Source organism: Epinephelus moara, chromosome 14, assembly GCF_006386435.1.
Source record: "Epinephelus moara isolate mb chromosome 14, YSFRI_EMoa_1.0, whole genome shotgun sequence".
Lineage (NCBI taxonomy): Eukaryota > Metazoa > Chordata > Actinopteri > Perciformes > Serranidae > Epinephelus > Epinephelus moara.
The window spans coordinates 19,624,927-19,651,550 of NC_065519.1; the positions used below are offsets into that span (position 1 = coordinate 19,624,927).

General features: G+C 44.3%; 2 protein-coding genes across 9 annotated transcripts in view; one reads left to right on the forward strand and one right to left on the reverse strand.

The window, feature by feature from the left end:
* Positions 1–4,744: 4,744 nt before the first annotated feature.
* On the forward strand, positions 4,745–7,093 carry id2a (inhibitor of DNA binding 2a). 2 transcript variants are annotated; one of them, XM_050062878.1, is made up of 3 exons: positions 4,746–5,221; positions 5,521–5,581; positions 6,391–7,093. In XM_050062878.1, exons 1-2 carry the CDS (start codon positions 4,868–4,870, stop codon positions 5,575–5,577), a joined length of 411 nt encoding a protein of 136 aa, XP_049918835.1. In that variant the 5' UTR covers positions 4,746–4,867; the 3' UTR covers positions 5,578–5,581; positions 6,391–7,093. The 2 variants fall into 2 exon arrangements, with proteins under 2 accessions (XP_049918836.1, XP_049918835.1); XM_050062879.1 differs by lacking the exon at positions 6,391–7,093 and having other exon boundaries at positions 4,745–5,221; positions 5,521–5,583.
* Positions 7,094–8,404: 1,311 nt separating this feature from the next.
* The window catches only part of kidins220a (kinase D-interacting substrate 220a), a 55,189-nt gene continuing 36,969 nt past the window's right edge, over positions 8,405–26,624 (reverse strand). For 3 of the 7 annotated variants that reach the window (XM_050062870.1, XM_050062873.1, XM_050062871.1), the window contains 9 exons: positions 21,665–21,843; positions 18,118–18,329; positions 17,485–17,601; positions 15,049–15,081; positions 13,738–13,854; positions 13,531–13,629; positions 11,384–11,602; positions 10,358–10,579; positions 8,405–9,965 (listed from right to left, as the gene is read on the reverse strand). In XM_050062870.1, coding sequence (XP_049918827.1) covers positions 9,072–9,965; positions 10,358–10,579; positions 11,384–11,602; positions 13,531–13,629; positions 13,738–13,854; positions 15,049–15,081; positions 17,485–17,601; positions 18,118–18,329; positions 21,665–21,843 — 2,092 coding nt within the window. In that variant the 3' untranslated portion in view covers positions 8,405–9,071. Of the gene's footprint in view, positions 9,966–10,357; positions 10,580–11,383; positions 11,603–13,530; positions 13,630–13,737; positions 13,855–15,048; positions 15,082–16,859; positions 16,920–17,484; positions 17,602–18,117; positions 18,330–21,664; positions 21,844–26,624 lie in introns of all 7 variants that reach the window. The other 4 variants (XM_050062877.1, XM_050062875.1, XM_050062874.1 and 1 more) reach the window with 4 other exon arrangements.

Consider the following 26,624-nt stretch of genomic DNA (forward strand, 5'->3'; position numbering starts at 1 on the left):
TTTTGAAGGTGTAACTGCAGAGTGACACAGACACACCACCGCACAAGTATAAATGCTCACAACGGCGTAGGCGACGTGCATAGGCTATGGCGTACGGTCTGCTGCACAAGTATAAATTCCGCTTAACCCTGGTGCAGCTAAGTAGCTGTGCACTGTCCCTGTTAAATAATAAATAAATAATTGGAAAAAAAACAATAACTGTTTTTTTTGTAGCAGAGATGTGCATGTTGTTAACATAAAACAAAAAATATATAATCTCAAACACTTCTAATAACATTCAGCCCACACTAAAATGTGTTACATTGTGTCCCGCTCTCCCCTATTTTCTTAGGCTGTGGAACATTATAATTGTCTTTTTTCCTATTCTCTGACATTTTACAGACATGACAATTACCCAGTTCATAAAAAATAAGTGGATGGTTAAAAGATGATAAAAAATAATCTTAGTTGTGCACCAGACTGCAATGTAAGCACCAATAAATGTGGCTAATATGCAGTATGTGCCAGATTTCAGCTGCCTCTTCACCCCCCTTTCTGCATTTCCTCCTGGTGTCACCACACCGCCGCTGTTTGGGGGTGTATAACAGCAGACCACGCCCCACAGGATCGACGCTGCTACAAGAGTCCCTGCGCCACTCTTTGATTTGTACACTCCTCCACGCGACAGGCGCGTGGCAGCCCGGCGGAGGAAGAGTAGAGCGCGAGAGTTTGCACTACTTTGGGACAGTGGGTAAAAATATTGATTTGCGGTACTCGGCTGGTGTTACTAGGTAGGACACGGACTGTGAAACAAGCGGAATTCAGGGTACTTTGTGTAAAATACGCGGTTTGTAGAGGCAGGGGTGGGAAAATATATAAATTAAATCAGGGCACAGAGCAGAAATGAAGTGAAAAACAGCTCGACTCTGTTTCTCAGCACGTTTTAATGCGAGTTTACCTCACTTTATAAGGTGTTTTTTAATCTTACGCACGGTTAAGCTCTAGTTTCTAACTTTTAATAGTCGCAGTTTACAGTTTCCTATCGACAATTCCGCGTCTTGTTTTAATATCCGTCACTGTGTCATGACTTTAACCTCAGCACAGGTCACACAAAAACTTTCTTATTTTCTGTCATAAAAATAATTTTGGCATAACTAAAAAATAAATCATTTCAGCTCGGCCTAATATTTCCTGAGAGGCTGCAGTGCTGGGCTGCAGGGCGGAGGATCTACTTGTTGACCGAGGCGCAGACAGTCCGACGCCGGGGCTGCAGGGCGCTCTGCAGACGGCTGGCAGCTTCGCTGTGTTGTCTAAACCTTATCTCCTCAACCCAAACTAATAGGCTGCTGACCGGGAACAGAGGGGGGGAATATGGAGGCTTGTATTTGTTCAGCTGAGGGGCAAAAGAAACTTTGGGCAAACTTCTAAAAATGACTCGTGGCTCTTAACTTGTGCGTGGGCTGCGTGGGAAAAGGCGTTTTGGTCACCAACCTTTTTTTTTTAGGTTCTCGCCCCATAAAGTTTGCAAGGCATATGGTGAATAAATAAATACATTTACAGGGCCATTCATACACTTTGACAGCTTTACTACAGGGTCAACTTCAGCTGAGGGTGGTCATCATGCTAAAACATCTGGAAACAAGTACATGTCTCACTGTATTTTCATCTACAACATGTCTCAGGGCAGATTGAGTCCTCCCTGGATAAACAAATAGAGACAAAACATAGAGTTCAGCTGTTTAAGTTTAGTGTTACTGAAGCCAAACTTAAGCTTCTTTAACCTCAATGATTTAAAACTTTTAGAAACATTTAGATAAATCTGTTAATGAGTGAAAATATCTTTCAAATTGACTTATTCCACTTCCTGTCAATCTTAAACCTTAATTAAGACTGTTTCTCAAACCCAAACTGACTGACAGGGTTAGAGAAGAGTGGATTTAAATGGTTTAATTTCAGAAAACAAAAAGATGACATTCATTTAGCACCATGAAGTAGCCTAAAGAATATGACAGTGAAATTGGTGCAGTGATACTGCAGTGTATAAATGTTCAATTGCAGGTAAAAGTACACTTAAAATGTAACTTAGTGGGATTTTATTAGCAAGAAAATACACTCAAATTCCTGAGTGTCATACTTTTAGCACATATATTAAATGGATTGATTATTATTTACGGTGCATGAAGGTGTAAGTGTTTTATTGTGGTAAATGTGATGTGGAGCTCATTTTAACAAGTGTGTTTTGTATTTAGACAGTGCATTATATTTTATTGGGTCATAATGTTTTATGTAGAATCTGTGAGGTCACTGGGAACTGCATTTATTACTGTAATTGGGTAAAAAAGTAGCCTTATGTGTGATAAAAAGGAAAAAGGAGGTGTAAAGTACAAGAATCAAATGTGTACAGTACTTGAGTAACTGTAGCTGGCCACCACCGAAGAAGAAATCCGCAGCGACCCACATCCCGCGTCCCAAAACTTCCCCGGTTCGGCCCCCGGGTTGATCAGCTGAGAACCACCTTTGATTGACAGCCCCGAAACCCCGTCTCCATGGAAACCGCCTCAGCGGCGCCGCGAGGGCTGGCTCGAGGGCTGCTGTGAATGGGGTGACGTCACGGCGCCGGCGCCAGAGAGTCTGCTGATCCAAAGACAGAGAGCGAGAGCGAGGGGAGAGAAGGAGGGAAAGGGAAACAGGGAAGAGGAGAGGAGAGGAGAGGTAGGGGTGAGGCTGCTGCTGCCGGAGGTAGTGGAGGTGGAGGTTCGCGCGGCTTCACACCGACGTGCTCTTGCGCCAATTCATCACCTTTCCTGTCAGGCATCAGTCATGGGCGTCGCGCGAAAATGTCCACAGCTGTGGGAGCGAAAGGAAGACGGGGAGAAAATGGAAAAATCCTATTGCACCAGATGTGGACACAGACTGCAGGAGCTCCAGATTATATTAGAAATGCATAAAAAGGCTGGATCGCCAGACAGCTGAAGGAGAAGCTGTCCGTGCCTGCTGAAGAGAATCGCGCGTAAAAACACAATGACACAGATGGTGTTTTGCTGGATTTTGGAAAATACTGCAAAACATTTCACTGACATTTTCTGCGACTGGGAGGCAAAAATCATCATTAGATAGATTATTATAGGTCAGAGCAACTTACTTTGTCCTCATCATCTCTGCTCTGTGCTTTTTAGAAAGATCCTACCTGCCTCTGCAGCTCCTTTCGTCCATACTCCGGCTTTTAGGATTTCCTTGCTTGTGTCTTTCACCTGAATTGTCCCTGCAAAATAAAACCAAATCATCAAACGCATCACCCTCTCCATCCTGAGTGTTCACACTGACCCCCTCCACCTCTTTAAAAACACACTGATTTGATTTTTTTTTTATCGAGGAAATGTAATCCACAAAGCAAAAAATCAAACACATCACAACAATCCCCCCCCAACTGCCCCCGGGGGCAATTACTTAGTGCAGCATCAAACAGCCCCTCCACCACCCTCCACCTCCATCTGAAGAATGAAGCATGTAATTCCTACAAACAAATGGCTCATTCAGAAAACATTAAAGTGTCAATAGTAGTTAATCACCTCTTCACGTGCTCACGATATGAAAGGCACATTTGCGGGGGCCATGACTAAATGAACTTTGACACAACATGCTCAGGTGACAATTAACAACACTCAAGTGCACAGGACCTTAACTGATGCGTTTAGATACGCACAGCCACTTAAAACACACGCTGGGTAAAAACACTTAAATATGGTGCGCACAGAAAGCCTTACAACACTTTAATTATTATATTTGTCTGACTGTGATAAACAGTGCATTAAAGTTGTCCATCAAAGCCTCATAATTTATATATTTCCTGGTCATACTGTGCGCACCATCTCCAAAATTCACATTACTACACTTCACTAGTAAATTTGACACACTGCTGGTCACAGTGGATAAAAGATAGACAATCCTAAAGTGCGTCAAATTTCTAAATCATATATTTCAGTCTAGTATCACCACATATGATCAAAGAAATCCCCAAGCTTTATTTTCTCGTGCGTAAAAACCCTACAAAGTATTTGTGTTATCGCCGGTTTGACCAGTTTCCTGGTGTAACCTGTTCCCACTCAAACATTTCACTCTCAGTTTGTTATTCAGTGTCAGAAACTTGCCTTCACACACACACACACACACACACACACACACACACCGGTCCGGGCTGAGGTGAATTAAGAATCATCAGACGCGCCTGATCTGGTGTCTGTCATCACTTTTCCACACCTCCAAACACCTGCACATTGCGACTAAATGTAGAAGAATGAGAGATTACTGATGATATATGAGCACTATGTGTGTGAGATAAGTTATCAAATATTAACTCTGGCACCGTTAAATTAATTTTTATTGTGAATTGTAAAATAATTTTTCAATTTTTTGCTTGATTTTTATTATTAAACTCAAGATCGAGTTTAAACTGTGAAGGCAAAAGGTACTGGCGCGTGCTCACACCTTGTCCATAGTCAATTGACAGCCATGCGAATCATTAATTTTCTTGATCAGAAACAGGTAAGGGCTTAATTTTCCAAATTGCCCACCGGAGCTGCTCAAGAGCCCTCTGGGTTCCGCCTCCAACATGCGTTGCCACTGGTAACGCGGCGGAGAAGAGGAGGGATCTGAGCAGCAGAAGCCAATAGGAGAGCTAAAACGCGCTGAGTGGCAGAGGACTGTTATCCAATCAGGGCGTTTGACCCGCCTGTGTCGCATGCCCTGCCTGCTGCCTATATAAACCACTCTGACAGCTTGGTAATCCAGTCTGATCGCTGATCGTCTGGCAAAAACAGGACCTTAAAGAAGCAAGATATCGCCACGCACAAACCCCCCCTTCATCTCGTCTAACTTAACACTGACAAAAATGAAAGCAATAAGCCCCGTGCGGTCCTTCCGGATAAACAACGCGAATTTATCAGAGCACTCCTTGGGAATCTCTCGGAGCAAGACCCCGGTGGATGACCCGCTCAGCCTGCTGTACAACATGAACGACTGCTACTCCAAGCTGAAGGAGCTGGTGCCCAGCATCCCCCAGAACAAGAACGTCAGCAAGATGGAAATCCTGCAGCATGTCATCGACTACATCCTGGACCTGCAGATTGCGCTGGACTCCAGTGTCGCACTAACCAGCCTGCATCACCCTGCGCGGCCGGGGCAGGCTCCATCCAGGACCCCTCTGACCACCCTCAACACAGATATCAGCATCTTGTCATTACAGGTAATTACGCTGTAGCTAAACCAGATCTCTAATTGGGGGGGACGATAGCCCGGTGTGTTGTGGAAGATATTATATTTGTGCGCATAGCCAGCGCGCCTTTGTAAGCCCTATGCGTAACTCGCACAAAATGGCTTGTTGGAAAAGAAAATGGCATGTTTCTTTTTTTTTCTTCCTTTTGTACAGAATGAGATGAGGAAGAGATCCGACCTACATAACACACTGTGCAACGCCAGACACCTCGATCGGATGCTGCGTAAAGAATTAACATTTGGTCTGTTTGTTTGTTTGTTTGTTTTCAGTCCCCGGAGTTGCCATCAGAGCTGATGACAGATGACAGCCGGACTCTGCATCGTTAAAGCGGTAAGTAGGCTGTCCTCATGTCTGCTGCTGCATTCTGTCCAGGGCTTTTAGGCTCCGCTACAGCCTGTCTCCCAGTCTGCTGGAGCAGAATGGACTAGAATTACCATTTACCAATCCATTTGTTCTCTGCTAATGTGGTTGACGTCTCACGTTGCTGTAATGCTCCCAATATGTTTTGCATGAGAATGCGGCGCATCACTGGGGCGTCAGTTGTGACAAGGTTGACTTGAATCCAAATTTGATCATATATGAAACACAAAGATCACACCATAGGGCTGCTGAATGTGTCAGTAAGGTGACCCTGATTAATCGAGTAAGTCATGTGCTGTGTCTTAAGATATTTTGCTGGGAGTTTAGTGGAATGAAATGGAAGATATTCCTCCAGGCAGCTCGGGTTACTGTATATAAGTAGCAGTCGTCAGGGTTGTATTATACCCTCTTGTGTCTATAATGAAGAGCATCTGCAACAGGAAAATAATGGCTGTTTGGATTACTGCTACTACGATGTCTGCACATAATTGGTACAAGAAGTGGGTAGGCGCCAGCTGAGCGGCAATTACGCTGATTCTTCCCCAGATTGTAGGCTGAAGTTGTGCGAAAAGTGTGTGTGCGCGTCCCCCCCTTTTTTCTCCCCTCTCTGTCTCCCTCTCTCTCTCTGTGTGTGTACATCTGGAGCGCAGGGTTTGCTTAGTATTGGGAGTGTTTGGTTAAATGTTAAAAACTGCGGCTTCCTCCCTGGCGCCAGTCTGTCCGGATCTCTGCCCTGTTTGCATTTTCTAAACACGCCTCTCTTTCTCAATCTTTTGCAGGTGTTTGGTCAAGACGCAAAAACACACACAGGACCTGGGGAGCAGGACTTTCCTCCACCCCCCCTCACCCACCACCACCACCACCACCACCACCACCACAACCCTCTTCTCCAACCTCTGTCCTCCAGGCCTGGATTTTTTTCTTTTTTCTTCTGACGCTGAAATCAAGAGACTTTTGCTTATTATGGGACAATCTTATGTGATGTGTTTTCTGTTTGGACACTTCATTATTATTTAACTTAAGACTTTTTTTATTTGTGGGTCCTTTCTGGAAATGGAAGGCGCGTTATATTCCCGACAGTGGGAGGAAAAACGAGATTATTGTCACAAGGATTATTCCCCCCCTCCTCTTCTCTCTCACACACCCTCCCTTGTCCCCCTCTCCTTGTTGAAGTCTTCGCTTTTTTTGCGGAGGTGGGAACGTGAATAGAAAAGACAACTTGGTTAGTTACTGTAAAAAGTTTAGTCTTGTCTTGTCAGAATTGTTGGCACATGAAGGACTGGACGTTGTTTAAAAAAAAAAAAAAAAAAGTTAAAATGAAAGAATGAAACCTTGTGAACTCTTACCGGGAGTTTATCTTGTATAGTTGCAGGAATTTGAAACTTCTGCAAAAGTGTAATGTTGTACTTAATTATGCTGAAACTTTTTATAAAAGTAATGTAAATTGTACCTTTTTTATACAAAAATAAATCAAAAACGCAACTTGAACATGTTTCATTTTGGGGGAAAGGGGGGAGAAGTGAATGCTGGTGTTCAGGAGATATCAAAACTAGTGCGTAAAATCCGTTTCCCAGCTGTGCGTCCAGCTGACTTTCTATAAGGACATGTACAGTGAACATGTGACGCACTTCAAAAAAAAAAAAAAAGATCCCACAACAAAGTGTCCTTATCAGACCTGCAGTATGTGACCTATAATAGTCTGAAAACACAGCGTCAACACTTCCCTCGGGGCAAACACGACCCGGAGGCGCACAGTTGCATAAAAGCTTATTTAAGGCGCACTGGCTGCACTTTTACTTTCTCACATGCTATGTAAAGTAAATAGGATTAAATGGTTGAGCGTGACAGGCTGAGCCATTAAATCACTGGGCTGTTGGTTTAAAACAAAAGTGGAAAATTGTGGAAATTTAAAGTTGAGGTGAAACTGGGCCGGTGATGCGTTATGATTCCAACAGTAATATTTAACTTCATTAGAGAGGTAATTTCTTATGTTTAAACAGCACTTTGGTTGGGCCTGTGTTGCCTATAATACACCTAAGACCAGACAGCACTGTGTGACTCTATCAGCCACATTAATTTGAGTATAATAGTGAATGTGAATGTAAACGACCAGATAATATGGACACTGAGAGGAGCGATGGTGGATAATTCAGCCTCTAACTAAAATTCTAGGGGTGACAAATTAACTGTTCATGAATGCTCCACAGTATAACTTGGCAGTGCGCACTGTGCTGTAAAGGTGATATCAGAGGTTTAGATGACTGTGGTAAGAAAATCTAACACAACCCTGTAGTGGAAACCTAACTGTCAGTCATCCCTTCCCTAAAATACAGCATGGCTTCTCCAATATTTTCACACCACAGACCCGTCAACTAAGCATGTAACCCCAGGGACCACTTTAAGGGGTCTGTCTTGATTAGGTGTGTAAGCTGTAGGAAACTATATTTACATGATAACACTATTAATTAATTATGTATACACTTTAAGACTGCTGTACAAAGTGTCTGCAAACCTCCTCAGATGACCCCTGCAGGTCCACGCACCCCACATTGAGACTCACTGAGCTGAAGTTGTCACCCTCAGTAGTGTAAAACACTGACAGGCAGAGTCCGTGACACCAGCCTGCAGCACGTTTGTATGGAGAGTGCGCCATCTATCGGCGGATATAAATCCTGTCAGTGACGCCCTCTCTGTGCTGTCACCCTGCCTGTTCTTCTGCACTGCAAAGCCTCTCCCTACAAACTGCTGATTTCCCTGCAAGAAAAGAACAGAAAAGAGGAAACGTGAGACTAATTTTCAAGGGTACACATAGCAAATGTTTATTGATTCACAGAACACCATTTCACGAGGAACTTTGGAACAGACAATCACCAGTGCATGCACTTTTTCTTTCACAATATCTGCCAACAGCGCACGGCACCGCTGTCTTACACTGCCATCTATTTGAATTATTTTAAGTTCCAAACACAGCACTGCACAAAACACTTAGGAGGCTTAAGTTCTCAGTAACCTGGAGCTTTTTCCTTTTTCAGTCACGACTACATTTCCTGAAAACCACTTTTTTTTTTGTAACTTACAACGTCCACAACATTAACATTCCATCACTAGACTATTCCCGTAACGGCACCACATTCACATGAGAAATAAATGAAACCTAAATGATTTAAAAGCATGGGACAGTTAACGCAATCCCAACTGACTGAGTAATTTTTGGTATCATTAACCTCCAAATGTAATTAATAATGTGGCGTATGATTTGTCATGGCTTAAATAAAGGTGATATTTTTTTTACTAAAGCTAAAGATTCACAGCAACACTTCCTACGTTTCCTTCGTAACAGTAGAACACACATCTACTCTAATTCTTTGGAACACGCCACAACACCAACAGTATAATAACGTCACCATTAACATCTAGAACAACCGTCTACGTGACCCTTGACAAAACAACGACCAGCTTCTCAGAGGACGCTCTCCCTCTCGTCTCCCAGGCTGATGGTGCGCAGGTTCTGGTTGTGGATGGCGGCGGTTGTGGTGTTAGCAGTGCTGCTGCTGCCGGGGGTGATGATGATAGGTGTCGAGACGATGCTGGAGGAAGAGGTGGTGGACTCCATGCCTGTGATGTTAGCCGGCTGCTGGTGGCTGTTGTTGGTGTTAGTGTTGGTGGTGGTGGTGTCGTCAGGGCTGTTCACGTTGTTGTTGAGGGTGCTGCTGCTGGTGGTGCAGTTGAGGTTGCTGACCCCGCTGGACGGCCATCCCTCATCTGGGCTGCTGGCCATTAGGCTGGCCTCGGACGGAGCCTCGGAGCAGATGGACATGCGGGCCACCGCCGTGTCCTGCAGGCCGCTCAGGCTGCTGGGGAGGAGGCCTCTCTTCTTCACCAGGCCCTCCAGCTCCAGCGCTTCTCTCCCTCTGTCGCTGTCTCCTTCGGCCTCCTCCAGAGAGCGGTCTGAGGAGCTGTCGCTGGAGCGCATCCCTGAGTCGGACGAGTCCTTCTTATCCAGGAGGATTTCGGTGAGGAAGCCAGGCTTGGTCAACAGCCCAGTGGGCTGGGAGCCGCTGTGGGATGACAGAGCACCAGCTCTTGCCTCTTTGTGGAGGAGAGGTGTGGTGTTGTCCGCTTCTTCTGGGCCGGAGTCTTCGTCGTTGGGCAGCTTGTGGTAGTACGCCCCGGCTCCCTTCTTCCTGCAGCCTGGAGTCCTGGACGACGCGCTGTGGTCCAGCTTCTCATCCTCTTCACTGATGGGGTCAAGAGGCTGGGCATCGGTCCCTGAGGGGAAGTCTGTGGCATCGCTAGGCTTGGAGCCTCTCTTGGTGAAGGACTTGCGGCTGTCTTGGTCAGCTCCTTCTTTGGCCTGAGGAGAGGAAAGAGGATCCAATGAAAAGAACATGAATGTATACAGTATCTTGTGTGTTTGGCCAAGAGGCCTCTGAACAGGGGATTCCTGTCTCTACTTTATGTGCCAAGAGAAACAAAGAATATAAGCCAATAATTAAGAAGAAGAAGCAGTGATCTCCCATTTCCCATCCCAGAAGAAGAATTTTTGCCGTTGCACAAGCAAGAGGAATACAACATTTAAAAACACAAGTTTAAGAGAGACATAACAAACAGGCCCAGAAACCACGTCTACACGAGTTAATGACAACGGCGACCACACTAATCTCACAGCGGGAGCCTCTGCACTATTTATGATGTCAGTGATGAGATGGCAAAAACTCAGCGGTGTACATGTGACTGACCACCCACCCCTTTGTCCTCTGAGCCAGCAGCCTGAAGGAATTGTCCAGGGTGGGGCTGCACGGGCCGCTCTCCATTACCGCCGGACATCTCCAGCTGAGCCATCTGAGAGATGTACTCCCTGTAGGCGTCGTGATACTCGGCCTGCTGCTTGTCTGTCAGCTTGCAGATGTCGTTAGAGGATTCCTGAGAGTTGAGGCTGGACATGCTCGAGGTGCGGAGATTTGCCACCTGACGAAACGAGAAAAAGATGGATTGATGTACAAACATCAACGTGAGTTTGAAAGTAATTTAAGAGTGAGAATGCTGGATGGTTCAGGGCTGACAACCTTAATCTACACCTGAGTATAATAAATACAAAAATGAGGCACTTAAAATTGCTATATTTTAGGTTAGTAACCGATGGAATATTCAGAACATGAGAATCGGATAAAGTGGAAAAAGTTGTTGGCAAAGAGCGCAGACGGAGTGGCAATGAAAGCTGTGGTGTGTTTTCAGTGTTGGATGATTTGAATTTGAAAAAGATCACAAAGTGAGATCATATAAAATAGCAGCAGAGCCAGCTGTCTATGTGTGAGTGTTTGCTCATGTCTCAGAGATTTTGCAAATTGGGAATAAGGAAGGTGAAAATAACAAACAGGAGGCCCCTTGACACCTTTTGGTGCGCTGCAGTGTGTGTGTGTGTATGTGTGTGTGAGTGTGTATTTTTAATTCTGTTCAAGAGCACCATAAGCTTCCTCTGCCGTGCTCTTTTCTCACCCAAAACCACATTAATGTGAGACCAGTGAGGTCACCAACATACCGGCTTGCTGCAGAGGACTTGTGGCCTTGTGACACTTTGGGGTGTGTGACCTTGCGATCCCATTTGCGAGTGTTACACGCTCACACATATGCTGACACCAGCAACTTTAAGACCTCTTATCTTCTCGCATGTTTATATGCGTGGGTATACTGTGCATACACGTAGTCCACGTCTCTCTGATGCTATCTGCTGCTGTGGTGCATTCACACTAAGCTCCTGACAGAAAGACTGACCGGCCAGTGTGAGTGGTTGTTGAATCTCGGAGGTTCCTCCAGCCCCGCTCCGCTGAGCTCCTCGAAGCTGAGGTTGAGGCTAAAGGCCGCCGCTTCCTGCTGGACTCCCCCTGAGCGTCTGTTGGGCTCCCCGTGGTGCACGCTGCTGCCTTGCTCGCTTACAGCTCGGGACTCGTCTTGAAGCATAGCCTGGCTTTCTGCATGACGCAGTTCCATCACCTGGGAGAGACATTACAATTTCAGATCAACACATCATTTGTTTCAGGACACAGAGTCAACGATCAACATGTTTTTTAAAGCATGTGACAGACAAAACAAGCGTGTTACACAGCAACAACAAAACATGTGTTTGTGCGAGTGAGCTGTTGCTCAAGTAGAGCTATTCAGCTGTCCACTCCTCCCTGACAAAACCTCCCTTCATCCAGATATCAGTCAGCCATCTTGAACCAGATGTCTGTGCTGGCTGCGTCCTGGCAACACAACACTGGTTGGTGTGCGGAGCTGTAAGGCCACTGCACTTTCCAGCTGCTCCTACATGAGCTCTGCATTGGATCTCCGGTAAAACACGACCAATCCGGGGCTCTGGTTTGGTATTAGGAGCACAGACATCTGATGAAGTGGAGCCGGCTACATGTGTAAGTGATTTCAGCCCCGGCTCAGCTGACTGGACTCCTGGCTGACTGACTAGCGCCCTTCTCGTAATACGGATTATAAAACCTCCATCCCAATGTCTCAGCGCAGCACAAGATGTTGTATTACGAGATGCTGTCTTGCTTCTTTTTGGAATAAACAAGAGCTGACATATATCAACAGGAGGGCTCTGGCAGGGCTGAGTGTCTGTAAAGGATCACAGAGTGGGTAGAATGTATGCTATTGTAAATCTGTTTCAGGCCTTTACTCTGGAGTAATGAAGGAGTAGTTAGTCATCATTGGAGGACTGATGCTTTCTTTATTATTTATGTCTACTGATGGCTCACTTCTTTTCATTTAAAAACAAAAAATGTCTTCAGGACTGTAGATAATATTACATATTACACTAGGGTGACCATATTTTCCAACCCTTCAGACCGGGACTCTTTAGGACAATGTTGCACATTTCCACACAAACTACCACTTCTAAAAACGGTGCTGCTCTTTCACTTTAATTCAGAGTAGGGTTGCACGGGTTTCAAGGTATACCATGATATAAAAGTTGATGGTGAACATACTATGTACATTTGCTTATATACGATATTGGAAAAAAAAATGCACCTGGATGTTTACTCTCCCTTTTATTTTAGTTATTTTCTAAGGGGAGACATGTATGCACTTATGTACACACTAAGCATTTTCATTAGGATGGGGGCCAATAATTTAAGTGCTTAGCACACACACCGGGCTCACCTTTCAACACCATGGATGCCATGAATGCAGCGTGTACATTGCTCTTTAAAAAGCTCTACTTTCTCTTCACCCTGACAGTTAAACATTAGCGTACTGACACATTCTAACAGGAAGAGCTCATTCACAGGCTGGCAATAGTTTTGCCAGTGTCGCATTACTAGATTGACACACATAAAGACAAATCATGGTAAAACTGTAAATGGACTTGCACTTGTATAGCCCCTCTCTAGACTGCTCAAAGTGCTTTTACACGACATGTCACATTCACCCATTCACACACACATTCATACACTAGTGGCCGAGGCTACCATACAAGGTGCCACCTGCTACTCAGTAAACCATTCACACCCACTCACACACAGATGGCACGGCCATCAGAAGCAATTTGGGGTTCAGTCTTTTGTCCAAATGATTCGACATGTGGACTGGAGGAGCCGGGGATCGAACTTAAGGGATTGATTAGTGGACAATTTGCTCTACCTTCGGAGCCATAACCACCCTCAGTGTTGAATTCAGACACTTTGTGCATTGTTTCCTGGGTTAGCGACAGAACATGATACACATCTATGTCATATTATTTTATATGTGGTGAAAACTGGGACATTTAGTGTTTAACAGATATTTGTCGGAACACTGGACACCCAGCTTGAAACCAGGACAATCACGGACAAACCAGGAAGTCTGCACACTGTATATGAGATGCCCACTGCAATGATATTAAACCAGGCTGAGACAAGCAAAGACACCCCAAAAAGAAATCTCACCGCTCCCCTGAAGAGCTGCCAGTCGCCAAAGTTCATCTCCATCTCTTTCTTCAGCTCGTCCAGGTTGCACTGTGACAGCACTCGACCATTTATATTCGCCTGCAATGGACAGAAAAGGGACTCACTGGTTTATATAGAAAAATACAGTAAGTTTCTGAGTAAGTATCAGAAAATGGATCAAATTCTGAACGTTATTGACAGGCGTACCTTCTTGATGGTGGAGGTGTACTGAGGCAGCATGCTGGGGTCGATTCCATCTAGCTGTCTGAGATGCTCACACACGGCATCTGTGTTCATGGAGCTGAGCAGGACCACAGGAGAGACCTACACACACACACACACACACACACACACACACACACACAAAATTAGAATATAAACAACTTATTCAGAGTGTTTTCTTGAGTTAAGGTTACCAGAGCAAACTCGCATACTCTGTTAGACCAACTAATCACTCCTAACACATTGATTAGGGCAAAACGAGCAACAATTCCTGGCGAAGAGACATGCAGGCCTGTTACTGAGAGGCACACAGAGGTGCAAATCCACAATCCCACACAGTAATTCTCTCTATCAGTCACACAGTGTAAGTGTAAAAGTAAACAGAGCTGCCAACCTATCCAAATACACTGTTACCTGCTCTAATTCTTTTTTTCTCAGTGTATGCATAAGCACGTAAAGTGTGCACACTACACTTAAGAGATGGAGCCTGTAAGTCTGTGAGCTGCTGTCGAGCCGAGCCACACTAAAGCGGCGGCCGCAAAGCAGCTACGAGGCTTGATGTGACTAATGCCGGCGGCCTGTTGATGCTGTCTAAGGCCTCACAGACAGCCAGCGTGCCACCCGCTGGCACAGAAACTAAACAAACCTCATCCACCCGTCTCCCTCTAGTTACGCTTTTCTTGAACCCTCACTCCGGTTCCTTTCCTCCCTCCCTTCCTTCCTTCCTTCCTTCCTCTCACATTCCTTCCCTCTCAGCCTCCTGCGCTGACCTCCTACTCTCTTTTCCATCACTCTGTTTCTCTCTTCCCCCCTTCTCTTCCTCCTGCTCCCTCCCTCGTCATCTCTGCTCTCCTCTCTGCTATTAACACTATTAAGACGTGGCTTCAGACTAAGCCCCCCAGCTTTGTTTCTGGTTTCGAGGGAGAGAAGAGCAGAGCTTAGTCGAACTGTGAGTGGTTGTCGGACAAAAAAAAACAACACAAACAGCTCAAACAATACAGCACACAATAGAAGGTGCCAACTTTTTGTAGTGGTGAGCGAGAGGATGAAGACCGGCAACTGTTCATGTCCCCATAGTAGAGGATTTACTCTAGAATGAAACTATGTTAGTGAATCTACTGAACTACGACAGGACGTGAGCTTGTGTTTTGCATTTACTTGTAAGTGATGAGTCTATAATATCTCTTTCTACGGCATGCTTGGTAGTACTGATTAGAGATGAGGTAGAGATACGTGGAAGATGGGAGTCAAGGATTGTATGTAGAGATGGAAGTAGGCATGAAACCAAATGTGTACCTGCTTTAATTTGTGAGGCAGCGACTTTAAATGCTTGATCGGGAGACAAAAAGAGTCAGACGGACAAGCAGTCAGACAAAAATACACACAGACATTTATAACACTATGAAGCTGTACCTGTGAAAAAGGAAGGGAGGAGGGGTGCAGGAGCAGCAATGAAGACAGACAAACAAACAGAAAGACACTAGCACACATGTTGAACTCATCATCTGGGGACAGAAGAGACATTGACAACAGAGCAGACAGACATTTATCTGTCTCGCAGCAGGAGAGGAGATGGCTCCTTTACAGCAGCCACACATCAGACTGGAAAAGGAGAAGCTATTGGAAGTAGAATTTTTTACACAAGGAGATTTTGTTTTCGCTGGAGTCAGCAGGCTTCTTGCAGTCATAATCTTTGCAGACAGAAAGGATTGCGGACGAGACAGAGACAGAGACCCAGAAAGAAAATGAGACATCTCTCACTCTCTGTGCAGAAAAAAGCAGAAGTTTCAATTCAGGGGGAAGGCCTTGAATACGACTCCTCGATTCAGACTGCGAGCGTGTGTTCTAAGAACGTGAGCGAAAGCGTGAATGTCTGCGGGTGTGTCTGCATGTGCGTGAGTTTGTGTGAACCCTCCCAGTGTGTGTGTGTGATAAGACTGTAATTACAGCTGGGCTGAGCTCAGGGCTGGGCAGAAGGATGGGGAAGAGGAAACAGAGCTCTGTGAGGGAGGAAGCGTCTTGGTAAGGAGATAAGCTCTACCAGCGCTGGGCTCATTGTCAGTGTGTGTGTATGTGTGTGTGTGTGTGTGTGTGTGTGTGTGTGTGTGTTGCCAGCCCCAACAGTTGCTCTGATGATAATCCCGGCAGCCCGAGGAATCCATACTCACACTTATATCAGCTAAGCAATTACACTGGGCTAGGCCCGCTTACATATCCAAAGACTCACACAAATGAGCGAGCATGCACACACGGCCACATTCACAGATTTGCAGAAATACAGGCACATGTGAACGCTACACAAAGAGATCAAGTGTGAACCATAAAGGGGATAAGACAGGCTAATGTACATAGAAAAGCCAGGAAGGGATGAAACTGGGGAAATGTATACTAAGGAGGAAAGGAAACAAAAGTGTAAGGGAAGATACAAGGAACAAAAAGGGTGTGGAAATTTAAGACAGTGGTGGTTTGAGAAAAAAAAAAAAAAAGGAGGAGGATCGAAGCAAAAGACACAAAAATAGAGATGGAGAACGGCAGGAATATTACACAGTAATCTATATTTAAATCTTTCAAACAGCTCCTTTAAATGCTTGCTGGCAGCGCCCTGATAAGTGGCTTTGTGGTGCGGAAATCTCCTGAGTAGTGTTATCATCAAATTGTTCTAACAGTGGCTGCTCTCTTTTAAAATGTATGAATATCTGGGTGTAGAGATGCAGTTCTTGTCAGTGCAGCTTCATGCATTCCTGAAGTGGGTTAACAACACTTTTATAAGAGAATGGGCACGGCTACTGTGCCGAAACAAGAGTGGACTTCATTCAGCATGTTATATTTTTTACATATGCTAAACCTTCTCTTAATAGTAAGCAGGCCCACAGTCACACCGGATGCAATATTTAACACAAGTATTCTGCAACGAGTGTGACAGTCTATATTCAGTCTCGGCTTTTGTTAAACCACAGCAACAAAATAAGTTCTCTGTCAAACATACAGGCGTGCATTTTACACATGCAACTAAAGAAATGACTGATGAGGTTTGTCAACAGGCAGTTAATGACGAACTGGTTGCATATTTGCATATCCTCAGTACTCCAGAAATGTAACCATGTTACCATGGTGGGGTCAGAGGGACAGGAGGGGAGGCCTTCTCTTGCATCTTCTGCAATAGCATCCTGACATGAGCACAGAATGAAGACAAGGACTGTATATAGAAGAAGGCTAGTGAAGGTTGAGTTCATTACCACTCAATTTATGATTTACTCTGAACTGAGGAAATACCACCAGCGTCAAGAGCTGGACAGTTGTTGGGCACAGGGGTAGGCAAAAGAAGGTGATGTTAAAATCATCAGTTGGAGACATGTAAAGGTAAAACATGTGACATCAGACTGAGGAAAGGGAAGAAGGAAACTTGAGGAAGAAATTCAGAAAGTCATGCAGTGGGTCGACACAATGGACCTGATAGCATAATAAACATAGCATATTATTGAATGACATAACAGCAATATGTCATGAGCCTTTGTAAGTTTAATTATAGTTATAAAATGATTAATAACAATGGAGCAGATCGCCCATAACTGGTGGTACTGTTCGGAAATATTGAGTATCAGGAGACACCCACATGAGCACTACCAGTGGTTCAAACTTTCATTGACTTCAATCACAGAAACAATGTTGTTGCCTAATATAAGGCACATATAGGCACACATCAGATAGATCTAGCACTACTTCTTTACTTACAAGTCCACTGGTGCTGTCCTTAGGTTGACCGGGTGGTTTAATGGAGGGACGCGAGGATGGGGGGACATGGTGGGAGTAAGGCCGTGGCAGGTGATACACATGATGGGGGAAATAAGGCTATGAGGGGGGAAAGAAGTATTGTGGAGAAGAGGATGGGGAGAGGAGAGGAGGTAAAAAAATAAATAAAATGAAAATCATATGAGGGAGGTCAGGCACACACACACACACACACACAAAAACGCTGCAGGGGAAAGATACTAACTTGCGTGTTCTTTCTCAGTAAAGTGAGATGCTGGTTATTTAAAACCCATGGTCATATGGTGGTTCAAAGAATTGTTTACTGCACGGTTTAGTCAGTGGTAACTGCCAAGTGGGTCAGAGTAACGCTATATTATGATAACGTGCAGAAGGCTGAGCGGCTAAATTCAGAAAGGGCCTTTTTTAAAAACAGTGGCTGTTTGTGGTTGTGTGGATCGGCGAGTGTCACTCAGGTGGCAGGAACTGCTCCTCCTGTCGCTGTTAGATAGTGGACAGCGATTACAATGTTATTTATGTCATTTGCTTTTTAGATTATTAAGATTATTTTCTCACTTAGGCTTTTCTACATTACTTTTTTTCCCTTTTCTGTCTCACCCGGTTGTAGAAGGGGTGCTGCGGGCCAGTCATCCCGCTGAAGTAGGCACTGTGAGGCTGAGGAGGCATGGATCCGGCGAAGGAGCCCGCCGGAGAGCAGGCGCCCGAGTGCTGGCCATAACCTGACTGCGGACGGGGCACTGCGTCTTGCAGGGGCAGCGTGGGATAGGTCACTCCTCCCATGTGCATCTGCTCCCTGGCCGCACGCACATCTAAGAGAGGACAGAGCAGGGGAAAAAACAGAGAGAAGGAAGTGTTTATCTGCGATGCTGACGATCATGTCTTGGCTATGACTATAAAGATCCTTCAGATCCACCCACGCATCAATAATTTAGCTTTATTCCATCATCTCAAGAGAGTTTAGCCAGTTGTGAATCCACAAGGAAAAATACATATCAAACAATCGAAGAACACGAGAGTGCGCTGTGGGGAATACAACAAGAACGATGTTCCCGAATATGTTCTCCTTAACCAAAACAGAAGACAATCAAACAACTAAATGCTGGAGAGAAAAACGGGCACAGATGTTAAGATTACAACGATCTTCAACTGTGAATTCCATTCTCACTTTGATTTCTATTACTCCGCTTGTTCACAAACCAGCAGGCGGGCTGATAGTCTGTCTTTTCCGAATGATATGCCCGGCCACGTGATGACTCTGGCACATGGAGGCCCTTGCTGTCCTTGACAAATAAATTCACCCGCGTAAACAAACAAAGCAGATCATGTGAACTCATAGACACCATCGCGTAAATGCTTCGCCACAATTGTTTTCACATAAATCAGTTTGACTTCGAGAGGAGTCGAGTAGGCGCTGAGGAGGGGAGCTTTGGTAAAAACCTCCCGAAATTAAAGTTAAATAAGCCCAGAGACAGAACAGAGTGGCTCTGTGTGGCTGGCAAGAAAGTAAGAACCAGAAACAGAAGCAGGCACCAGAATGTCTCCTGGTTATACAAGTGGCTGCTGAATGACACGCTGAGTGAGACCCAATCCAGCCTGCGAACACAATGGGGGCCTTATGATGTGAGTCAGGCTCATGGGCGGGTATCACTGACAGCACTGCCCACTGGCTGGCCACAGGACACCGGGCACCAAGTACCGACTGGCCGCGGAGGGAGTGGAGGGAGAGGGATGACTGGGTAGGAGCATTGGTCACCTTCCGCTCCCTGAGGACACGTGTGAAGGTGAAAACACCCACACACATTCGAGTGCACAAACACATGTTCCATGGTTACATTTAAACACACTTTGAGAACAGGAGCGCTGTACTTACAGACTGGACGTCTGGTTGTAGAACTTGGTCAGCTGCACCCTCCGTGACTCAACTTCAGCTCAATGGAACAGACTTTGTGTGTGTGAGTGTTTTCTGTGGTCTCATAACACTATGATGCAGCAGCTTCACACTTGGCGTCATTGACACTCCTGTATAGGCTGAATGGACGCTGACGCACGGTAGCAAAAGTACCAGTGCCGCTCTGGCTTGCTGTTTGGTATTGATGCACTATTACGTCACTATAGCTGCGAACTGTGAAATTTGGTGCAGCAGTGGAGGCAGATTGGTGACAGCGAGTGAAAATATTGTCCTGATCCCACAGTGCTGTAGTGGAAACCTGCTCGACATTTGATTGTTTGGAAATGAGAAGCAAGCTGTGGGTTTCTGAGAGTCCCTGCAGTGGGGGCGATTTTAGAGCAGACCCTGCTGCAATGTTATGAGTAATGTCACTGCCAAATGAGCTGGCACTGAATGCAACACATCACATAGAGGACAGTTCTCTGCTTCTCCATGCTATTGTATACTCAACCCTTTTATGTAATTTAGACAAAACTGGACGATTAACCTCCTTCTCTCTCACACACAATGACACACACACATAGATGCACACACTCTTTATCATGATGACAAATTAAAAGCGTGAAAGCAATGTCACCTTAAACATGGAGAAAAGAATTAGCTCTTTTATGTATTTTCACTGCGTGTTAACATATTTAATAAGTGAGACTGTAAGGATGTCTTAATAAAGCCATCAGATTTATTGTAGTTTAAAACGTTTTAAAGAGAATAGCATGCCTCAGTTTTGACTAGCAGCTGTTTTTAGTTTGCCCCCATTGATTTACACACAAAGACGGTGTGTTACTGATTTTTAAATAATACTTCCCCTGCAAAATGACAATTTGTGTATCAATTACTCACAGAGTTACACTGAATTCGAGAAGGAAAATTTGTTTTTCTCACATACCTCCACTGTGAACGAAGAATCCAAAAAAGGTGAATATTTTGCGTGAATTAAAGTCCATGTTAAATCAAAACTATATCAGAACATCCATTTACTAACTCTCACACAACACAAGTCTCATTTATTCTTGCCAAACACATGCACTTTCACCAAAACCTTACTATTAAAAAAACATCCCCCTATGAGTAGCGCATCCTAAGCGTGCCTTAACATATTCGGCTTGTGAGCCCCGCTTAAGCAAAGTTCAAACGCATGCACGTTCCCAGACACACTACTCAGCCTTGCATGAGACTGTTTGTACTGAAATGTTTGAAATTTTAACGTTTAAGTAAAAAATAAATGTGTTTGTCAAGTGCTGAGCATACAACTGGATAAACGAGATTTGGATTATACTGCACAAGTTGTGTGAGTGTCTGTTAACGGATGTTTTGATATAGTTTTGTTATCATTAAACGTGGTCCCCAATGACTTTAATTCATAAAAAATATTTTCCGGGTTTGGATTATATGTTCACTGAGGGGGCTTGTGAGAAAAAACAAGATGTCTCCACGAATTCCAGGTAAGCAATGAGTAACTGATATACAAATGGTCATTTAACAGGTGAAGTATTCCTTTAAACAATTCTATACTCACTAGACTAGATTGACATTTTATCCTTTTTGTAAGGATAAATGAGCAGTGAAGTTAAAATAATACATAGCTATAACTTCCAGACTAAAGATGGGTCACTCATTGGTTTGATGCGTATAAAAATGATGTGAATCACATACTGTGGGCTTCTGACACAATAACTCGAGGTTCAACTTTATTGTTTCTGAGGCTTTAAACCTTAGTATTGTTGTCATGGAGATGGTTTAGTTGTTGTTCTGTTGTCACATGAAAGCAACTAAATTATATTCACGACGAATGAGATAATCCATTTGCCGAGGAAGGCGATGAGATGTGGTTGAAAGCTTCAGGAAATAGAGTTGGAACTTGTATTGAGATTCTTCTTTGGTAAAACTAACTACTGTTTCCAAGCTCAAGAATAAACCATGCTAAATATGCTGCGGTCTCCACAGTCACCAGATCTCAACCAAATTTTTTACGTGTTGGACGGCATTCTCAAACACCATCGTCAAAGCACCAAATGAGGGAATATCTTTTTCGAAGAATGTTAATCCCCGCAGCAGAGCCCCAGAGGATCTATGCCAAGGTGCACTGAGGCTGGTCTGGCAGCTCACAGTGGCCCAACACCTTACTGAGACATTTTATGCTGTTTTTTTTTCCTTAAATATTTCACCAGTCTGTGCAAATACTGAGTGTGTATGAACCTGCTATGATCTCCCTGAGTTTGGGGTCCAGGTTGACGGTGCAGGGCAGGAACATCTCCACATCTCTGGCAGCGAGAACCGGCGTCCTGGAGGACAGGAAGACCTCAAAGCTGCGGATGTCTCCATCAATCTCCAGCAGCGGTTCAACATCCTTAGTGGTAGGGATGTTTTTGGAGATTCTTAGGAGAAAGAAAAAGAGAAGGGGGGGTTTAAGCATGAGTTTAAGTACTTGTAATTTCCTCGATCTGCTCAACATAATAATTATTTGCAAATATTAATCTTCATGATTTAGAAAACATGACGACTATATTGTAAAACTCTCAACTGTGGAAAACCAAATGCTTAAAAAAGACAATGCAACAAGCTGTGCGGTATTATTGGCATATGACACAGACGACAACATGTCAGTTCACTCTAAATTCTGACTGCTAGCTCGAAGCATCACATTCTGACGAAAAAAGAAAAGAGGAAATAGCAAGCAGTTCTGTTAAGATTGAAGAGATATGCAACGGTCATCATCATCATGAGAGCAGAGAGATAACTGGATTTAGAGAAGGCACGATAGTGAAAGGGGGGATGTTTGAGGACAGATAGAGTGAGGGATGTTATCTTTTCGCAGCAGAGGAGGAAACCTGAGAAGATGACAATCAGGGTAATTTAGCAAGCAGCAGACGGAAGCGCGTCATGATGCGCTGCTACAGTTAACATGATGTTTGTTATCACAGGGCCTAAGTAAACACCATGTTTGGAGATTGTTCCATTACTGTGTGATGTAGTTTTTCCGGTCTATACTGCAAAAAGAAACAACACTGTGTTATATCACGAATGTCAGATTCAAATAATTTAGAGACAGTGCTCAGTTTAAGATTATATTTTAAAAACTGCAGCATATAATATAAAATAAATCTAAAACTAGTAGCTTAGAGGTGGCAACAGTGCCACTGAAATGGTGAATACTGAAGTGATGAGGTGGGAAATCCAATTTCTGCTGCACAAGGTTAAAAAAGATATCAGTTTAATCAAGGACGGTGTGACATGTGGCCGAGGCTACAAGAAACACAAACACCAACAACCCAGAGCAATCATTACATCTCGTTAATCCCATCATTCAGACATGAAAATATGAAACTCTGAGTGACTTATGACACCGGCCATTTATCACCAGAATGTGCCGCTCTTATCAGATGAATAGGGAGACTCCAGCAGGGAGCAGACATTTTTCTCATCTCTGCCTCCATTCCTCATCTGAACCCTTCATCATTTTCTCAGCGGACACTTTTCTCTCCCTGCATCCTACTTAACCTTCCCTCCTTCTACTTCAACCCCAACTCAACCTCTTCCACATACATCACCCAGTCTGTGTAGTGGTATGCTCTGCTGAGAACACGGCCTGATGAGTTTGGGGTTTTTCCCCGAGCCTGATCTGTTTTTGAGAGCGAGCACAGGCTGGCCTTTCTGTGACTTGATTGGATGATTAGTACCGTCGCTGCGGCACGCTAGCTAAGTCAGCGTGAGGTCAGCATCTGGCAAGGGTTCAACACAGCGCACTGTTAGCTAATAATCCAAACAATCAGATAAACTAATCCAGTTAACAAACTGGCCAAAATGTTCCCTGTCTGCCCAATTTAGTGAGGCGCTCATACCCCAGTGCTGGGGGACAGAACAAGACTGCAGCACCATTCTGCACTCTGTTGCGAGTTACATCATTTACATTTTAGGCTTTTAGCTTATACTCCTATCCAGACTGCTTCCAGTGAGTGAACAGGTAGGGGTCCAGTCCTCTGTTCAAGGACATTTTGACAGGACAGATGGCTGGTGATGGACACATCTGCTGTTGCAGGGCTCGAACCTGTGACCTTGTGGTCCCAGTATGTCTCTAACCAAATGTACAAGCCTGCAAAAAATACAGCGATGGAGACGTTCTAGAGAGGCAATTTGGCATGTGAGGTATAAGTGAGTCAAAAGCAGTGGTGGGTAGTTTAAACAAAAACAGTATTCAAGCTCAAGTATTGTTACTTTATAACTGTATTGACTCAAGCAGAAGTAGAAATACTCAAAAAAATAACTACTGGAGTAAAAGGAAAAAAGTCTCTTGTACAAAAACTACTCTAGTAGTGAGTGACATCATCAGATGCAATTTATTACATCAGTGTATTGTATTCAGACAGATCCTCAACAGGTTAAAACAAATGTGAAGTGCACGTTAACTTGTTATTAAAGTGCCTCTCAGGAAACAGACAAACGACAAAATACGAGCTGTTAACCACACTTCTGAAACTCTCTGGGGCACGTCTGCTTGAATCAAAAGCATTGTTTAGAGTAAAGTTGTCAAAAATATCAATACTTTCAACACAACATGTCGAAAAATGATATGATCTTTCACATTTGATTTCAGAGTGAGCACTTTTGACTTTCACAATACCCTTTGGTACAGACAGCTGCAGACAGGATGCAGCGGCATAGAGGCAGACTTTGTACCGTAAGGCTCCAAAATAACATTAACATCTCTCTTCTGCTTAGAAGTGGTGATTTTCCAGCTCGCAGCAACTTAATTTGATACAGCCTCTGGCTTTTGTTGGATACCTAGAGTTAGAAAAAAATGTTGTTGCATATTTCCTATTTAATGCTGGCGCAGTTAGCTTGTTTACTATATTAGGTGAATGCTGCTGTCACACTGAACGTCCTGCTGAGCCTGTTCAAACTATACTTGACAAAAAGACAACAACAAAAAAGGAATCGTCGAATGTTCGTATTTAACGTCAGAATCTGATTCGATTGACATAATTCTGAGTCGGGTACAGCCTCAATTGTTAATTAAAAAACAACAAAAAAAATTATCCTATTTTGTATGCCTGGGACTTTTTTCTTTATCTTTGCCATGGCATCAAAAGAGGTATTAAGTATCATTTTTTCATGCGAGTATTGCACTGAAGTCTCGAGTGGTTGCGATCAGCTCTGACTGCCACGTTGCAGCCGGAACGCTGTGCCAGTAGTGGCTTGGATGTAGGCTACATCGTGTATATATGTGTCACATAAACCTCGGTTAAATCTGTGGCACTGTGATTGGCTAGTGGGCTGTCTCGCTGTCGGGTAATCGTGAGCTCTGCTGAACATAAAACTTATTTATAGCTATATGTATCATTAAAGTTAGCGAGAAATGTGTAGACCAATGTAACGGAGTGGAGGTACGTATGTTCTACTGCAAATTTACTCGAGTAAGATTTAAAAGTATTCTGCAGAACAATGAGTCTTAGAAGTAGAATTTCTTGAAAAAATGAATCAAATACATGTAACAGAGTAAATGTAACTCCTTGCTACCCACCACTGGTCAAATGTGTACCATAGAGATTTACTGGGAAGCCATGACTCATTTCGCCCATGTGCCAACCCCCCCCCAGATTACCTATACAGTTCGTTGGTGAAGAAGTGCAACCTAAATTATTGATACTAAATCTATACTTTGCATCTGTGCTCCATTCATATACCTCTCCCCAGCCCTGTTTGATCCTCCTGCAGAGATTCACTTCTTAGCAGACCGGCCCAGGTGGGTCACCCCGACCCCAATGTCCACACCCGACTGCCAGTACAGACGCACAGAGACTGAAAGAAGAGAGAATAGGCTGCGAGCGGAGAGGACACAGAGGCACAGCTGGGCTCCAGTGGACAAAGCCCTCTCAGTCTTTCTTCCATTAGAACCTTTAACAAGACCCAAAAGGTCAAGGAAGCTCCATGTTGGCACACAGATGAACCCCGCTCATGTGACCTCTGCTGGGGAGGATGAGTGGGACTGTGAAGGCACAGATGTTACCTGCATACACACACACATGAACAGCGCCAGGGAGTGCCACCGGTGCTGATTCAAACAACATCGACAAAAAAACAACTGTGTAATGTCCGCCGCACACACCTGGGCAGTGACGATGGGGAAATTCAAAGGCACAGATGAAGGGTGGAGTGTATGCGTGTGTTTGTGCGCATGTGCAAACACATGTACAGTATGTGTGGGTGTTTGGTTCTTTTTCCCATGAACTGTATTAACCCGTATACAGACTGAGAGAAGCCTGTGCTTTTCCCCATTTCCAGCTGGCTTACTGCTGTTTATTTGTGGGTCTGCAGACACAGACCAACAGGAGCCAGTGACTCACACACAAACACACACAGACACAGACGCACACACACACACAGGGCACTTCCTTTTGCTATATAGAGAACGCCCTCGAAGATTTTCTAAGGAATCTTGAGTCTTTTTATAGGACCATCAAACATAACTCGATGGTGTGTGTGCACAGTTTGGTCTCACAGTGCCAAAACTGAGACGGACAATAATAATGAAACTCAGACTTATCTACAGTGATTGTATTTACTTCAGATTCTTTATTTCATACATTTATTAGGGGCTAACAGTTAAAGAACTCAAACATTTTGCTTCTGTATCACAGTCAGTTGTCTTTGCAAAACAAGAGACAAGTGCTTCACACATATAAATCCCTCATGTTCACTGCCCAACAACAATGGCATCCAAGAAGCTAGCTACAACTGCACATATTGTGCTGACCTGCGTGTTTGCTCTGGCCTTCTGTCATACACTGCAAACATGCAGCAGCACAAACAGCTGCATCTTCCAAAGACAACCGGGAGCCGGTGAGAAGAACAAACCAAGGACATCCATCACTGAGTTACACCCAGACAGATGGAAAGAAAAAAGGGGAGAGCGAGAGAGTAAGAGGTCCACTCCTGATGTTCCCAGTTGACTGGACAGACAGGCCTGCGGGAGTGGCCGGCCAGACACAATGTGGAGCTCACACTTCAACACCGACCTTATAAGATCATCGGTAAAGATCAGAGAGCACCAACCATCAATGGACAGTTGATGAGGCAGACTTTAGAGAAGAACAAATGAAGGAAGAAACAGATTACAGACAAACTGACAGATGATAATTCATAAGACTTCACGTAGCTA